The following is an 18,369-nucleotide window of genomic DNA, read 5'->3' on the forward strand; positions in this document are numbered from 1 at the left end:
CCACTGGGTCCCCTCTAAACCCAGTTTTAAGGAAAATGCCATCTCCCTCCCACCCAGAACCTGTGGCTTGCCCAAGTTAAGCCCACAGTGAGTTGCTGCTCACTGTGAGAAAAGTGGCAAGTCTGAAGATGGGGGCTGTAATGAAAGTTGAACCATGGAGAACTTACAAAGTCTCTAGTCTCTGGTCTTCTGTCAAAGACACAGGCTATTGTTCTGAATCACAATCTAAGTTGTGTGCATAAGTGAGAAGATCACATCTATGTGCTCTTGTCATTCTTTCAAGTATCAAAACTTGTATCATTCTTCAATAGCTCATATTACTTTTTATGCTGACACTTCGAAAAACCTACAGTATTGTCACAAGCCTTGGAATAGTGAGGCCAATGTGAAGCTGAGAGGAGGGTGACCTATGTGGGGCAGTTTCCTAGAACTGAGAATGGTTACTGCTCCTTCTAGAACCTATTGACATGCCCTGTGATTCCTTCATATGGGATTAACTCGTTTATTTTCCAATTTGAGATATACCTAGGATGTGATGTTTCCATAATGTTCCATAATGTTCATCTGATCACATGAGCACTCCCTCACTGCAGTCTGTTGAGTACATGGAGCCACTGTGTCCACCCAATGGTGGTCACAGTGGTGGTCACACCAAGACACCACCCTCATCACCATCAGCTGATGATGATGCAAAGTAACTGTAACTGGAATAGAGAGAGCCATCTGGGCTGCAGGGGCACAAATCAAGGTAGTCTGGAGGGTCAGGACTGCTTTACACTTACACTAAGTTAGAGGATGAGCAGAAGCTGGCCAGGAGGGAAGGGAGGGGACTAGTGGAGGGGACAGTAGAAGGGAATGCTAGGGAGCGAAGACAGCATGGTCTTTGCAGGAGTGATGCTGTCTGGGCTTCTGATGTGATGCCAAGTCAGATTTGCAGGGAGTGCCTGTGTGGGTTGGTAGCCCCTCACTTCTACTGTATGGGTCCTGCCATCCACCATTTCTCCCACCTGTCACTGAGTCCTATGGTTTGTAAAACTCCAGAGCAAGTAACAGCATGAATAAGTCTCAGGCAGGTGACCAACTGGCATACGATGTACAAGGAGCTGACACAGGGCTGAGCACGTGTCAACACTCAACAGACATTCCAGCTGTGACTAGTAGGGCCGAGCCTCTTTGGGATGAAACAGTGAGGCTGCTGTGGTTGGCCGGTTTAAACTTTAACTGAGTTTGTATTTGCTAGGGTCATAAGGTCCAGCTGAGGGATGAGTCAGAGAGGCCAGCTTGTCCTGCCAGAACTGGAACACAGTGGTTATTATGGTAGACAGGGGCTGAAAGCTCTGCCCTTTCCACTACAGAACATGTTGAGTTCCAGCCGCTGGCCTCCGAGGTGTTTGTCAGGTGGGTGTAGTCAGGAGCACCCATATGTTTCTGACAAGTCATCTGCCTCCCCTCTGAACCCTGACAGGTCCTAGAGGGAATGCAGTCCTGACCAAGTGGGAAGCATGGTTTTACCTCCTAGAGTAAAGTAAATCACTCTTTATTGTTTACCCAGAAGCCTCTGGGTTATGTTTGTGCCAAGTTTGGTGGTAGAGTCAGTCAGGAGAGATGTTTCTTATTTAGCTGGATTCCAGAGACAGAATTTGGTTTAAATGGGAAGCTGATATTGGATGAGGAAAGCCATGCAAATCAGTGAGAAAAATAGGACTCTTTAAGAAGTGAGTTGGCACAACTGTACAGATGTCTGGGGGAAAGGAGAATTTATCTGTTTCCTACTAAAGTAAGCTTTGGACAAGCTGAAACTTTAAAAATAAAATATAAAACCATAAAGATAACTAGAAAAAACTTGAGGGGTAATTTTTTTGTAAACTTATTTTAAGGAAAGCTTTTCTAAGCATGAATACCACAAAACCATAAATGAAAAGTGATAGATCCAAATATGAGACAGTTTAAAATGTTCTATATTGAAAACTAGAAATAAACAATGTCAAGAGGAAAACACCAACTTAGATATTTACATAAAAGTATTCATGTCCTTACTAGAAGTGTTCCTACAATAACCCAAAGAAAAGTGGCAAGGCCATAAGGACACAGAAAAAAGCTTTGCAGGAAAGCAAAGCAAATAGTTCTTAAACCACCACCAGTGATAAAAGTTCAACCTCACTCCTCCTCAGTTAAAATTCCAATGAATTACCATTTCCAACTACTATATGGACAAGGAGCATAGTCCCTGTTGGCAAGCTTGTGGAGTGATGGGAATTTTCATACATTGGTGAAGGGAGTATGGAATTGATCCAGTATCTATGTAAGGCACTCTGGTTATAACTGTCAAGGTGGAACGTGCACATAAATTATCTTACAACCATACAATCAGCCATGGGAGTTACATTTGTCCCAGGATGTGCACTGCTATACTGTTGGCAGTTGCAATATCCTTGAACACTTCACTGTTTACCAATAAGTCACCAATTAATTATATTCTGATATATTCAGGTAGAGACTATAACTAAAAGTAAAAGGAAGCTCTCTAACTGCTCATGTGCTTTGATTTCCAAAGTGAAAAATGTGAGATGAGGAGAGAGTGCTGTGTGTCACTGTGGAGTGAAATCTGGGCAAATATGCACATAGCCTTGTGTCTGGATGGAGGCCAAGGACACAGGATTTGGGGAGGGAGTTAGGGGATAATATCACTCTAAGCCTTTTGGAACTTTTAAAAAATTTAATTTTTTAAAGATTTCTTTATTTTAGAGGGGGTAGGGCAGAGGAAGAAAGAGGTAGAGAATCTTCAGCAGACCCTGAGCTGAGCGTGGAGCCGATACGAAGCTTGATCCCATGACCCTGAGATCAGGACCCAAGCCAAAATCAAGAGTAACACACTTAACCAACTGAGTCATCTGGTGCTCTGAAGGCTTTTGTGTCTTTTTTTTTAATTAAAATATAATGTATTATTTCTTTAAGGGGTACAGGTCTGTGGTTCATCAGTCTTACACAACTCACAGCACTCGCCATAGCACATACCCTCCCTAATGTCCATCACCCAGCCACCCATCTCTTCTACCCCCATCTCCTCCAGCAACCCTCAGTTTGTTTCCTGAGATTAAGAGTCTTTTATGGTTTGTCTCCCTCTCTGGTTTCATCTTGTTTCATTTTTCCCTCCCTTTCCCTATGATCCTCTGTCTTGTTTCTCAAATTTCTTGTATCAGTGAGATCATATGATAATTGTCTTTCTCTGATTGACTTATTTTGCTTAGCCTCTAGTTAATAGCCTAGAGGCTAGATAATAGCCTCTACTTCCATGCATGTCATTGCAAATGGCAAAATTTCTGGAGTTTTTTTGATGGCTGTGTAAAGTTCCATATATATATGTATATATATATACATGCCATGTTTTCCTTACCCATTCATCTGTGGATGTACATCTAGGCTCTTTCCATAGTTTGGCTATAGTAGACATTGCTGCCATAAACACTGGGGTGCACATGCCCCTTTGGATCACTACATTTGTATCTTAGGGGTAAATACCCAGTAGTGCAATTGCTGGGTCATAGGGTAGCTCATTTTCAACTTTTAGAGGATCCTCCATGCTGTTTTCCAGAGTGGCTGCACCAGCTTGCATTCCCACCAACAGTGTAGGAAGAATTTCACTTTCTCTGCATCCTCGCCAACACCCGTCATTTCCAGACTTGTTAATTTTAGCCGTTCTGACTGGCATGAGGTGATATCTCACTGTGGCTTTGATTTGTATTTCTGTGATGTGGAGCACTTTTTCACGTGTCTGTTGGACATCTGCATGTCTTCTTTGCAGAAATATTTATGTCCTCTGTCCATTTCTTGATTGGATTATTGGTTCTTTGGGTGTTGAATTTGATAAGTTCTTTATAGATTTTGGATACTAGCCCTTTATCTGATATGTCATTTGCGAATATCTTCTCCCATTCTGTTGGTTGTCTTTTCATTTTGTTGACTGTTTCCTTTGCTGTGAAAAAGCTTTTGATCTTGATGAAATCCTAAAAGTTCATCCCAAAAGTTTGCCCTTGCTTTTCTTGCCTTTGGTGATGTTTCTAGGAAGAAGTTGCTGTGGCTAAAGTCAAAGAGGTTGCTGTCTGTGTTCTCCTCAAGGATTTTGAGGGATTCCTGTCTCAGGAGGTCTTTCATCCATTTTGATTCTATTTTTGTGTTTGGTGTGAGGAAATGGTCTAGTTTTATGCTTCTGCATATGGCTGTCCAATTTTCCCAACACTATTTGTTGAAAAGACAGTCTTTTTCCACTGGACATCCTTTCCTGCTGTGTTGAAGATTAGTTGGCCATAAAGTCGAGGGTCCATTTCTGGGCTCTCTATTCTGTTCCATTGGTCTATGTATCTGTTTTTGTGCCAGTACCATACTGTCTTGATGATTACAGCTTTGTAATAGAGCTTGAAGTCTGGAATTGTGATGCTTTGGTTTTCTTTTTCAACATTCCTCTGGCTATTTGTGGTCTTTTCTAGCTCCATATAAATTTTAGGATTATTTGTTCCATTTCCTTGAAAAAAGTTGATGGTATTTTGGTAGAGATTGCATTAAATATGTAGATTGCCCTGGGAATTATAGACATTTTCACAATATTTATTCTTCCAATCCATGAGGATGAAATATTTTTCTATTTCTTTGTGTCTTCCTCAATTTTTTTCATGAGTATTCTATAGTTTTCTTTGGTTAAATTTATTCTGAGGTATCTCTATTTCTTTGTGTCTTCCTCAATTTCTTTCATGAGTATTCTATAGTTTTCTTTGGTTAAATTTATTCCGCGGTATCTCATGGTTTTGTGTGCAATTGTAAATGGGACCAACTCCTTCATTTTTCTTTCTTCTGTTTTGCTTTTGGTGTATAAAAATGCAAATGATTTCTGTGCATTGCTTTTATATCCTGACACTTAACTGAATTCCTTCTATGAGTTCTAGCAGTTTAGGGGTTGAGTCCTTTGGGTTTTCCACATAAAGTATCATATCATCTGCAAAGAGTGAGAGTTTGACTTCTTTGCTGAATCAGATGCATTTTATTTCTTTTTGTTGTCTGATTGCTGAGGGACTTCTAGAACTCTGTTGAATAGCAGTGATGATAGTGGACATCCCCGCTGTGTTCCTGACTTTAGGGAAAAAGCTCTCAGTTTTTCCCCATTGAGAAAAATATTTGCTGTGGGCTTTGTATAGAAGGTTTTTAAAGGTGTGTACCCTCTATCCCTACACTGTAAAGAGTTTTGATCAAAAAAGGACATTGCACTTTGTCAAATTCTTTTTCTGCATCTATTGATCTGTATCATATGGTTCTTATTCTTTGTTTTATTAATGTTTGTATCACACTGACTGATTTGCGGATGTTGAATCACACTTGCAGCCTAGGAATAAATCCCACTTGGTCATAGTGAATAATCCTTTTAATGCACTGTTGGATCTTATTGGCTAGTATTTTGGTGAGAATTTTTGCATCCATGTTCATCAGAGATATTGATCTTTTGGGGCTATTCTCCTTTTTGGTGGAGTCTTTCTCTAATTTGGGGATCAAGGTAATGCTGGCCTCATAGAATGAGTTTCAAAGTTTTCCTTCCATTTCTTTTTTTTTCTTTTTTTTGCAACAGCTTCAGAAGAATAATTATTAATTCTTCTTTAAATGTTTGGTGGAATTCTGATGAGAGGGCCACTGCCTATGCAGTCTTGTTTGTTGGGAGATTTTTGATTACTGGTTCAATCTGTTTGCTGGTTATGAAGCAAAACTGTTTCAGTTTTGGTAGTTTATAGCTTTCTAGGAATGCATCCATTTCTTCCAGATTGTCTAATTTCTTGACACGTAATTGCTCCTAATATTCTCTTAAAATTCTTTATATTTCTTTGTTGTTGATTGTGATCTCTCCTCTTTCGTTTATGATTTTATTTATTTTGATACTTTCTCTTTTCTTTTTGATAATTCTGGCTAGGGGTTTGTCAGTCCCAGTAGTTTTTCTAGAACTAGCTCCTAGCTTCATTCATTGGTTCTACTGTTTGTTTGTTTTATTTCTATATCATTCATTTCTGCTCTAATCTTTATTATTTCTCTTCTCTTGCTAGATTTATATTTTATTTGCTGTTCTTTTTTTACCTTCTTTAGGTGTAAGGATAGATTGTGTATTTGAGAACTTTTCTTGTTCTCAAGAAATGTGTGTATTGCTATATACTTCCCTTTAAGAGCCATCTTTGCTGTATCCCAAAGGTTGTGAACTGTCATGTTTTCATTTTCATATGCTTCCACGTATTTTTAAAACTGTTCTTTAATTTTCTGTTGACCTATTTACAATTTAGTAGGATGTTCTTTAGCTTCCACATATTTGTGTCCCCTCCAAATTTTCTTTTGTGGTTCAATTCAAGTTTTAAAGCATTGTGGTCTGAAATGTGATGTGATCCCTTCTGGAGAATGTTCCATGTGTACTCAAGAAGAATGTGTATTCTCTTGCTTTGGGATGAAATTGTCTGAAGTCCAGCTGTCCAGTGTGTCTTCAAAGCCCTTGTTTTCTTGTTGATCTTCTGCCTATATGATCTGTCCATTGCTGCGAGAGGGATGGTAAAGTCCCCTAGTATTATTGTATTATCATTAATGTCTTTCTTTTTTTTTAATTAATTTATTTTTTTCAGCATAAACAGTATTCATTGTTTTTGCACAACACCCAGTGCTCCATGCAATACGTGCCCTCCCTATTACCCACCACCTGTTCCCCCAAACTCCCACCCCCAACCCTTCAAAACCCTCAGGTTGTTTTTCAGAGTCCATAGTCTCTTATGGTTCGCCTCCCCTTCCAATTTTTTTTTATAAACATATAATGTATTTTTATCCCCAGGGGTACAGGTCTGTGAATCGCCAGGTTTATACACTTCACAGCACTCACGATAGCACATACCCTCCCCAATATCCATAACCCCCTCCCCCTCTCCCAACCCCACCTCCCCCCAGCAACCCCCAGTTTGTTTTGTGAGATTAAGAGTCATTTATGGTTTGTCTCTCTCCCAATCCCATCTTGTTTCATTTATTCTTCTCCTATCCCCCTAACCCCCCATGTTTCGTCTCCATGTCCTCATATCAGGGAGATCATATGATAGTTGTCTTTCTCCGATTGACTTATTTCACTAAGCATGATACCCTCTAGTTCCATCCATGTCGTCGCAAATGGCAACATTTCATTTCTTTTGATGGCTGCATAGTATTCCATTGTGTATATATACCACATCTTCTTTATCCATTCATCGGTTGATGGACATCTAGGTTCTTTCCATAGTTTGGCTATTGTAGACATTGCTGCTATAAACATTCGGGTACATGTGCCCCTTCAGATCACTGCGTTTGTATCTTTAGGGTAAATACCCAGATAAAGGGCTAGTATCCAAAATTTATAAGGAACTTAGCAAACTCAACACCCAAAGAACAAACAATCCAATCAAGAAATGGGCAGAGGACATGAACAGACATTTATGCAAAGAAGACATCCAGATGGCCAACAGACACATGAAAAAGTGCTCCACATCACTCGGCATCAAGGAAATACAAATCAAAATCACAATGAGATACCACCTCACACCAGTCAGAATGGCTAAAATTAACAAGTCAGGAAATGACAGACGCTGGCGAGGATGCGGAGAAAGGGGAACCCTCCTACACTGTTGGTGGGAATACAAGCTGGTGCAACCACTCCGGAAAACAGCATGGAGTTTCCTCAAAATGTTGAAAATAGAACTACCCTATGACCCAGCAATTGTATTAATGTGTTTCTTTAATGTTGTTATGAATTAGTTTATATAATTGACTGCTCCCAAGCTAGGGGCATGAATATTAACAATTGTTGGATCTTCTTGTCAGATAGTTTTATTATGACATAGTGTCCTTCTTCATCTCTTATTACAGTCTTTGATTTAAAATCTAGTTTGTCTGATATAAGGATGGCTACTCCAGCTTTCTTTTGATGTCCATTGCCATAAGTAATTATCTACCCTTCTCTTTCAATCTGGAGGTGTCTATGGGTATAAAATGAGTCTCTTGTAGACAACACATTGATGGGTATTTTTTTTAATTCAATCTTATACCATGTGTCTTTTCATTGGAGGGCTTATTCTATTTACATCCAGAGTAGTTATTGAAAGATTTGAATTTAGTGCCATTGTATTACCTGTAAAGTCTCTGTTTCTGTAGATTCCTCTGTTCCTTTATGGTCTTTTTTACTTTTGGGCTTTCTCTTCATTCAGAGAATCCCCTTTAATATTTCTTGCAGGGCTCTTTTAGTATTCACAATGTCCTTTAGTTTTTGTTTGTCCTAGAAAGTCTTTATAACCCCTTTTATTCTGAATGACAGCTCTGATGGAAAAGGTATTCTTGACTGCATATTTTTCCCATTTAGCACACTGAATATATGATACCTGTCTCTTCTGGCCTGCCAGGTCTCTGTGGGCAGGTCTATTTCCAGCCTTACATTTCTATCCTTGTAGTCCCCAGAGGCTTTCAGGATTTTTCTCTTTATCTTTGAAATTTCCCAGTTTCACTATTATATGTCAGGGTGTTGACATATTTTTATTGATTTTAAGGGAGTCTTCTGTGCCTGCTTGACTTGAATGCTTGTTTTCTTCCCCAGATTAGGGAAATTCTCACTATAATTTGTTCAAATAAAACTTCTGTCCCTCTTTCCTGCCTTTTATCTCTAGGGCCCCATCATCCAGATATTATTTCACTTTATGGAATTGCTGAAATCTTGAAGTCTCCCTTCATGATCCAGTAGTTGTCTTTCTCTATTTTTTTCCAGCTTCCTTACTTTCCATTATTTTGTCTTCTATATCAATGACCCTCTCTTCTGCCTCACTTTTCTTCTCTGTTAAAGTTCCTATTTGTTACTGCATCTCAGTAATAACACCTTTATATTTGGACTGGTTAGATTTTATTCTTTTATTTCTACAGTAAGGCATTCTCTAGTGTCCTCTATGCTTTTTTCAAGCCCAGCTAGCATCTTTATAATCATTTTTAAAAATTCTAGTTCAGACATTTTACTTATATCCATATTGCTTAAATGCCTGATAGTGAGAATTATCTCCTATTCTTTCTTTTGGGCTGAATTTCTCTATCTAGTCATTGTGCCCTTAATGAAAGGAGGGAAAAAAAAAGAAAAGGAAAAAACCCAGCAAAAACAGCAACAATAACAATGACAACAAACAACAACAACAACAACAACAAAAAGAAAGCCTGGTCCTACTTCCACCGGAAGCTGATGTTTTGGAGCTTTCTTTTATCAGTAGACTCAGTAGATGCGGGGGCCTGTGTTCCTCTTCTGAGGGAGAGGTCTGATGGTCTGGTTTACAAGCTGACTTGCCTGTGTGAAGATGCCCCAGCCAGGCGCAGGAGGCAGGGCTGGGGGGTGTAGTGTAGAGAACTCCAGCCTCCACTGGAGGTGCTGTGTTTCTCTCTGAAGTCTAATTGTGTTGGTGGGTGCAAGGGTGTGGTGGAGCAGGAGAAAGATATGGCATCATCTCTCCCTCTTGTTCCTGGGATGTGGACCTCCAAGCCACCGAGCCACCGACTGTTCTAGAGGTCCTCTTTGAAAAGCAAACAATCTCCGGTGTCCCATGCTTTTCTCAGTTCCCTGCCCTTTATCTTGTGCCCAGGCCATCAGTAAACCCAGAACCATAGATCTCCTGTATTTTATCTCTGGCTAGTGGCTAAGATTCAAAACTCCCAAGTTTTAAAGGGCCTGGCAAGGTGCAGACCCACTCCCATCCCCCAGAAGAGAGGCTAGAGGCATGCCCAGCACCATCCCACACAAAAAAATCAATCACGCAGTGCACACTCAGAATCTAGAATTCATTGCAATGCTCAGCAAAAAGCTGGAACCAGGTTATTGACAGTCTGCACCAGATTCAATCCCCTACTCGTTCTGCACCAGGAAAGCCATTGCAGAGGCTTGAATCTATTACAGCAGACAGCAAAAAGTAACAGCCAGGTTATCTGTAATTTGCTCCTCTGTCTGTTTTCTGCTCAGTACTGTCACAGAAAAGCAGCTGCTCATCCTGCATACAGAGGGTTTTTTGTTTGTTTTATTTTTAAATTTTCTTTCTATTTTAATTGTTTATTATTATGTTCAAGTAGCCAACAATGCACACAGAGGTTTTTTTTCTTTTCTTTTTCTCTTCAACTAAATTTATAAGATTTAGTTAAACACCAGATGGATGCTTGGGGTTGTATCTGTTGGTCTTTCATGTTAACCTTACCACTTTAAGTTTAAAATCTGCATTCCAGATTCTTTTTTTTTTTTTTTTTTTTTTTTTTTTTTTTTGCACACAGAGGTTTAAGTCTATTGCAGCTCTCACTGAGAAGTTGTTCAGAGGTTTTTTTGCCACAGAGGTTTGAAGTCACACGTGTGTGACCCTGCTGTTAAGCACCACTCAATGGCTCCCAGCTGGCCTTTTGTCCTTGGTGAGGCTAAACACACTCTTCTAAATGCCCTCTGGGTAGGGGAGTTATTTCTCCTTAGGCAACCCAGGGTAACCCTTTATTGTGGCTAATTGTGCTGTCCCTAACTGCTGGGCTCTCTCCCGCTTTCTTCCCTTCCCTGACTTTGTTCAATGAAAAGAGTTTCATCCCCTTTGTGTCCCTCTGCTTTCCTCTCCCCCAATCCATGGATTGGAATCTCACATCTGTCACTTTTTCTCCCTCCAACTATGCAGATTGTTTCCTTAATCCTCAGATCCTCTTCCTAGGATTCAAAATAGTTGAATGCTGATCTAGCTGTATTTGAAGCAAAGTCAGGGTCCTCTACTATTCTGCCATATTAACTCCTATGCACATAGTTTTTAATAATTATTTCTTACCATTTTTTTTCATGCACTTCAAATCTTCCATCTGGAATAACTATCCTTCTGCCAGACATATATCCTTTAAAATTTCTTTAATGTGTATTGTTAGGACTCTTGTGTTTTCAGTTCTGTGTTCTATAACAGTTTTTATTTTGCTTTCTGAAAAGATTATTTTCCCCTAGGTAGAGTTCCAGGTCAACAGTTATTTTTTCTCATCACGTTAACAATATTATTTCAGTTACATTAGACTTGTGTCTTTTTTTTTTTTAGAAGTCAGCCCTCAGTTAAATTGTTATTCTTCTGTCTCTTTGACTGCTTTAAATAACTTGTCTTTGTATTCAGTTTCCAGCAGTTTCACATTCACTTGCAGTGGATTATTTGTCATTCATCTTACTTGTAACTGGTTAGAGTTCTTGAATCTAAGGTTTGATATCTTTCAATAAATCTGAAAAATTATCAGCTGTTATCTCTTTAAGTATTTCCCTGTCTACATTGTCTCTATTGTATTCTCAAATTAGATGTCAGTCTTTTCTAAATTCAAAATCTCTAATTTTGCTTATATTTTTCACCTCTTTGTCCTTTTAGGCTGAATTTAAGGTAATTTATTTAAACCCACCTTCTAGTTTACAAAATCCCTCTTCAGTTGTGTCTAAAATACTTTTCTGAAAGGGAATTTATTTATTTGAGAGAGAGAAAGACAGATAGTGATAGAGATAGCAGGAAAGAGCACAAGTGGGGAAAAGAGGGAGAAGCAGGCTCCCACCGAGCAGGAAGCCCAATGTGGAGCTCAATCCCAGGAACTGAGCCGAAGGCAGATGTTTAACTGACTAAGCCACACAGGTGCCCCTCTGATATACCTTTTAATCCATATTAAATATACCACATCTTTTATTATTTTAATTATTATACATCTTTCTATTTCTAGAAATTTTATTTAATTCTTTTCCTAATTTGCTTCATTATTTTAAAACTGTGTTGCTCCTCATTCATATTTCTGTGTCATTTTTCATGACTTAAAATGTACTGAACAAGGGCGCATGGGTGGCTCAGTGGTTTAAAGCTGCTGCCTTCAGCCCAGGTCATGATTCCAGCATCCTGGGATCGAGCCCCGCATCGGGCTCTCTGCTCAGTGGGGAGCTTGCTTCCTCCTCTCTCTCTGTCTCTCTGCCTGCTTGTGATTTCTGTCTGCCATATAAATAAATAAAATCTTTAAAAAAAATGTACTGAACATTTTTGTATTAGCCAAGTGTCTGACAGTTTAAGGAACTGGATGGAGTATACTACTGCTCTCTTGTTTTCTCTTCTCACTCTCATTTATGGTACCTTATTCTTTTGAGTGGTTTTATGAATTTTGACTATGTGTAATTCATTTTCTTTGAGGTTCTTTTACTATGAAATTCTTTGAAGCCTGAGCCAAAATCCTAATCCTCCTACAGAGCCACACCAACAACAGAACGAAGTTTATTAACCACAAAATATAGTTTAAAAACTAGTTCTAATCCTGTTTGAAGGGTGGCTTCCACCTAAGAGTTATTGAGGCATTTTCTTCCTCTTCTGCACAACACCAATATCAAGGCAGGAAAGTTCCCTTACTATTCTATTAGTTGTCATTTATCTTTGCTCGGAGGCTGTAATATTTTGGGGTTCCAGCTTTATTTTTATTTATTTATTTATTTACTTATTTATTTTAAATGTTTTATTTATTTATTTGAGAGAGAGAGAGAGAGAGAGAGAGAAGCAGAGATTGTGACAGACAACACAAGCAGGGAGAAGGAGAAGCAGATTCCCAGCTGAGCAGGGAGCCCTTCGTGGCAACTCCAACCAAGGACCCTGGGACCATGACCTGAGCCCAAAGGCAGATGCCCAACTGACTAAGCCACCCAGGTGCCTTAAGGGGGTTCCATGTTTGTAGATGTCTTCATGACACGCCCCACTATAGATGGTTCTTAGGTTGTTCTGCTTCCTCCCATATACTGAGGAGCTGCCAAAATGGAGGCTCATGGTCCCAGCTTCAGCAGATCTGCTTGCTTACTCTCCAGTTTCAAACTTTTAGTAATGGTTTGGCCTCTGTGTGTTTGTCAGGAACAATGGTTTACCAGTGGTGGTAAAAGATATGGTGGAAGCCATTGGAAAAGCACAGATCAGGGTCTTACCTCCATTTTGATCAGAGCTCTGACGAATCACTTCTTTGTTTTCATTTTCAAGTAGAAAATCTTCACTTCAGTGAGAATGAGCTTCCTCTACTTAAAAACTTTTGAAATGTTGAAAACCATCAATTGAGGTCATCTTAAAAGTCCTGTTGCAAACTGAGGGTTTTGGAGGGAGGGGAGATGTTGGTTAAGCCTGGTGGTGGGTATTATGGAGGGCAGTATTGCATGGAGCACTGGGTGTGGTGCATAAACAATGAATGCTGGAACACTGAAAAAAAATAAAATGAAATAAAATGTGAAAAAAAAAAGGTCCTGTTGCACAAGTATATCTTTGAGTTGTCAATAATTGGATGCTGAGGCACCCAACATATAATTTTTAACCTCAGTCTGCTAGATTGTGATGTCTGTGGCTCTAAGAAATACTGCAGATATCACTGTGCTTCCTGGATGAGAAGTGACCCCGGACTGCTAGGACTGCCCTAGCAGCTGCCAGTAATGGAGTGCATACAGATATGAGAGCATGGCATGAGGAAACATCATAAGCACGTTGCTGTTGGCTGCCATGATCCACATATGAATTCTGACATCAGTGTGGTGTTACTTGGTTAGCAAGATGTCCAGGGAAAACACCACAACTGGGCTAACATATAGCATGATTAGCACTGTGTGGATAAGCATGGTACCCCTGGCCCGGGAATAGCCCTGCATGCAGATGCCTGAAGTCCTGGTCTCTGCATAGATCCTCCAGAAGCAGTAGATGATGAGAGCTGTGCACAGCAAGAGAATGCATAAAATTCAGGTGTCGGTGACAGTGACCCGGGGGTCATGGCCTGGTTCAGTGTCCATGAAGGATGCATGAGGCCTCTTGCTCTAACCTGGCATTCTGCCTCTTGCTAAGCCAAACGAGACGTGAGGAGAAGAAGCAAGCCACCAACCAGATGAGGGCCACCACTTTCTGGGCAGCCTCATAAGACATGAAGGAGAAGTAGTGCAGAGGATAAATAGCTGCCAGGTAGGTGTGCAGCACAGTGACCACGAAGGATAGGATGATGCTCGTAGAGGCAGCGAAGATGGCATCTGTGAGAACAGATGGGCAATGTGGCCCAGGGCCCAGCTACCCAGGTTGCTGGAGGAGATGATCGTGTGGAAGACAAGGTAGGCCAGTCCAGATCTGCCAGCAGAAGGTAGTGGGGCTCTTGCCAGAGTCTCTAGCTCTGCAGGATGGTTACTAGCAGCAGGGAGCTCAGAGCAAGGGTGGCTATAGGTAGTGGGCTTGAGGTGAGGAACAACCAGAACAGCATGGTGACAGGCACCCTAAGGTCTCCGAGGCTCAGAGAGGCATTGCTGGCTAACTGGAGCATGTAAGGGTCTCACTGATGAGCTGATCAGAGGCTGGCTAGGCTGCTGTGTCCAGCTGATCCCTCATGCTTCCTGGCAAGAATGGCAGGCTTTCTCACAGATGGTTGGTTCTGTACCTTCCCGGGGTGTGGATCTCCCATGCAGGGGTTCTGTTGGTGCTACTCCTCTGTAGAAATGCTGTGCTTGAGCAGGCCTTAGAAATGACTGTTTAACAAAAATAAAACAACAAAGCAAAATTCTGCTCACACAGGGGTTCCTACATTCATGCACATCTGCCAGCTGTCCTGGCTACGTGTGTATGTGTACAACTAAATGGATCAGGCTGTTACCATGATGTATGGTCACTGATCTCTTAAGAAGTGTCTCCCTGATTTAGGGAGCACCTAAACCTCTGGTTTAGGTGAGCATGCTTTCTTCTCTTGAGATTCTGGCTCCGAGACTTTGGGAAACTCTCTACATTTGTTTCCTTATCTGTGAAATATGAATGCTGCTCATACGTACCTCATGGAAATGTTGCAAAAATCTAGTGGTAACATATTTAATGCAATGTATAGCCTGGAGTAAATGCTCAATACATGTAAGTACTTACCTTACCACACTCTCCAGAGGCTTGAGTCATCTCTGCTCCACAGACGTACCTTGTCCTCACTGTAGACAGAGTGCACTAGTTGCTCCATGCCCCAAGTACCTGCTGCTTGTGTCGCACCCCTCCAACCCCTCTGCAGTCTCTCTCCAGGCCTCAGCCCAACACCATGCTGAGCCTTGGGAAGAAGCTACCACAGAGCTGATGCCTTCCTGAGCACAGGCAGAATGTTCTTAGGATCAGAGAGAAACAAAAATTTTAGACATTGAACCATAAGAGGCCTAGCTTCATATGAATGCCACCTGGACCAGATATGGCAAGTAATACACCAGAACTCTGCATCCCTCATCTAAGGACCCTCTGACTACATGGGCACTCACCTTTTTCTTCCCTTTGCTTTCTCAGCAGTATAGAAACTGAAGACTTCACATTATGGGTGTTATAGAAAACCAAATACTGATATAGGGGAAATGAGTAGTGCAGGTTAATGAATCTACATGTCACTTTAGAAATAAAGTCTTCACCATGTGTGACATATCTAAAGCCTTAGGATGCTAGGACAGTCCCTATCCAGGGACCAGCCAGAAGGCACCCTCCAGGAAGCTGGAGATAAACTGAAACTATGGACAAGGTCGAGGCCAACAAATTCAAACCACCAAGTGGATGGGCCCCTATGTCCACCACCACGCCCCCGCCAAGGGAGAGAGAAAGAAGCTAACAGTGACTGCACACCTCTTCACTGTGGGCATCTACTGCATATGGACACTGCCACATGATGACACAGGAATCTCGCGTTGTTCCTTGATCCAGCAAGACAGATTTCAGGTGGGAAATGGAGCCCAAAGAGGTTAAATGCCTTGTGTATATTCACATTGTGGGAAGGCTCAGGACCAGGAAGAAGCTACCTTTCCCAAGACATGCAAAGGCCCTGCTGCTGTGTCCCCCAGATTTGGTAGTGAATAGGAATTACTCACTGTGGTATTAGAGCGAAGTGCAAGACTGACAGGTATGGGTAGTGGGCAGTGGGTAGTGGGTAGCCCTGAGCAGAAGCCCCCTCACCCAGCAGTGTCCACAGGCAGCCAGCAGCCAAGACTCTCAAGTTGGAGTGACGACTCTCCCTAACGGGAGCTCTTGGGCTCTTAGCAGCCACACAATGTTCCTCAGCAATAGGCCATGTCACCTGACCAAACTGCAGGAATGAAGCAGTGGAGAGAACCTCCACTAGCTGCATGCATGTGTGTCAAGGAGAAACAAAGGAAACTGAAAGTCAAGCTCCTGGGTGCCAGGCACTTTTATAGACATCATTTCACCTTTAGGAATCCTTTACACAGGGGACACCTGGGTGTCTCACTGGGTTAATGCCTCTGCCTTTGGCTCAGGTCATGATCCCAGGGTCCTGGGATCAAGTCCCGCATCGGGCTTTCTGCTCAGCAGGGAGCCTGCTTCCCTCTCTCTCTCTCTGCCTCTCTGCCTACTTGTGATCTGTCTCTCTGTCAAATAAATAAAATCTTAAAAAAAAAAAAAGGAATCCTTTACACAGCAAGTCAACCAAGGCATATGTGAGGTCAAGGCATTTTCTCAAAGGCACCCAGAAAATAGTAGAGCACAGATGTGTCTGACTCCAAATCATTTGTTGTTTCCATCCTCTATTCATCATCGTCGCAGATGGTCTTCCTGCCACTGCCTTCCTGGCTGGCTCTGGTGCTGGACTCTTCATCACCACCATCATCTGTCAGCATTTCAGTACACACATTTGTTTTAATTTTTTTATTTATTGTTTGGTTCTTGAGTACAATTAACACACAGTGTTACATTAATTTCAGCTGTACAACATAGTGATTCAGTGAGTGCTCCCCGCAGTGTGGCTGCCATCTGTCCCCGTACAACATGGTGATTCAGTGAGTGCTCCCCGCAGTGTGGCTGCCACCTGTCACCGTACAGCAGAGTGATTCAGTGAGTGCTCCCCGCAGTGTGGCTGCCACCTGTCACCGTACAGCAGAGTGATTCAGTGAGTGCTCCCCGCAGTGTGGCTGCCACCTGTCACCGTACAGCAGAGTGATTCAGTGAGTGCTCCCCGCAGTGTGGCTGCCACCTGTCACCGTACAGCAGAGTGATTCAGTGAGTGCTCCCCGCAGTGTGGCTGCCACCTGTCACCGTACAGCAGAGTGATTCAGTGAGTGCTCCCCGCAGTGTGGCTGCCACCTGTCACCGTACAGCAGAGTGATTCAGTGAGTGCTCCCCGCAGTGTGGCTGCCACCTGTCACCATACAACAGAGTGATTCAGTGAGTGCTCCCCGCAGTGTGGCTGCCACCTGTCACCGTACAACAGAGTGATTCAGTGAGTGCTCCCCGCAGTGTAGCTGCCATCTGTCACCGTACAGCAGAGTGATTCAGTGAGTGCTCCCCGCAGTGTGGCTGCCATCTGTCACCACATAGCATTGTCAACACCATTGACTGTGCTCCCTGGCTGTGACTTTCAGCCTCGTGACTCATTTATCCAATAACTGAAGCCAGTAGCTCCCTCTCCCTTTTACCCATTCATCCATCCCTTCACCCTCTTCCCTCTACAGCCATCAGTTTGTTCTCTGTATTTATAGGCCTGGCTCTGATTTCTGTTTGTTTGTTTATTCATTTTCTTTTTTTTTTTTTTATTTATTTAACAGAGAGAAATCACAACTAGGCAGAGAGGCAGGCAGAGAGAGAGGAGGAAGCAGGCTCCCTGTGGAGCAGAGAGCTGGATGTGGGGCTCGATCCCAGGACCCTGGCTGGGATCATGACCTGAGCTGAAGGCAGAGGCTTTAACCCACTGAGTCACCCAGGCGCCCCTGTTTATTCATTTTCAATCCTCGTATCTTTATCATCACCATTATTGTCACCACATCAGCATCACTGTCACCATCCCATCACTCTCATCCTTATTTCATCACTGACATCCCTGCATCATCTTTGCCACCATCATCATCACCACATCACCATAATCTTCCTCCTCCTCCTTTCCATTCTCCCCATCATTGTGATCACTGCCACCTCATCAGCATGTTGCTGCTATGTTAAATAAAACCGTCCACTGGTTTCTCATTGCTCTGAAGATAAAGACTGAGATCTTTGTCCTGGTACATGAGACCGAGTACAGCCCATCCCTAGTACCTCCTTCCCTCTCTCCAGTCTTTGTGGTCCAGCTCACTTGCCTTTTTTCAGTTCCTTAAAGAACAAATGACCCTTGCTGCCTGGGAACTTTGCTACCCTCTTTCCTTATCAGCCAACTATCACTTTGAAGAACTCTTCTGACAAACGTCTACTGGCCTTTGGAATGGGCCACAGCTATCTCCTTTATATGCATATAGTACTTTTATTTCTTTTATACTATTTACCACAATTTGTCTTAGTGTTTCCTTGTGTGAGTCATGTCTAACATTGTTATCAGAATCAGCTCCATGGGGGGGTCCTG

At 42.0% G+C, this 18,369-nt stretch overlaps 1 protein-coding gene across 1 annotated transcript; it reads right to left on the reverse strand.

Annotated features, from left to right (window-relative positions):
- Positions 1 to 13,391: 13,391 nt before the first annotated feature.
- On the reverse strand, positions 13,392 to 14,340 carry GPR148 (G protein-coupled receptor 148). The gene is given in 5 exon segments (XM_046018228.1): positions 13,392 to 13,445; positions 13,448 to 13,826; positions 13,828 to 14,071; positions 14,074 to 14,151; positions 14,154 to 14,340. Coding segments are annotated over 5 exon segments (942 nt in total).
- Positions 14,341 to 18,369: the final 4,029 nt, after the last annotated feature.

This window comes from Meles meles, chromosome 9, assembly GCF_922984935.1.
Source record: "Meles meles chromosome 9, mMelMel3.1 paternal haplotype, whole genome shotgun sequence".
Lineage (NCBI taxonomy): Eukaryota > Metazoa > Chordata > Mammalia > Carnivora > Mustelidae > Meles > Meles meles.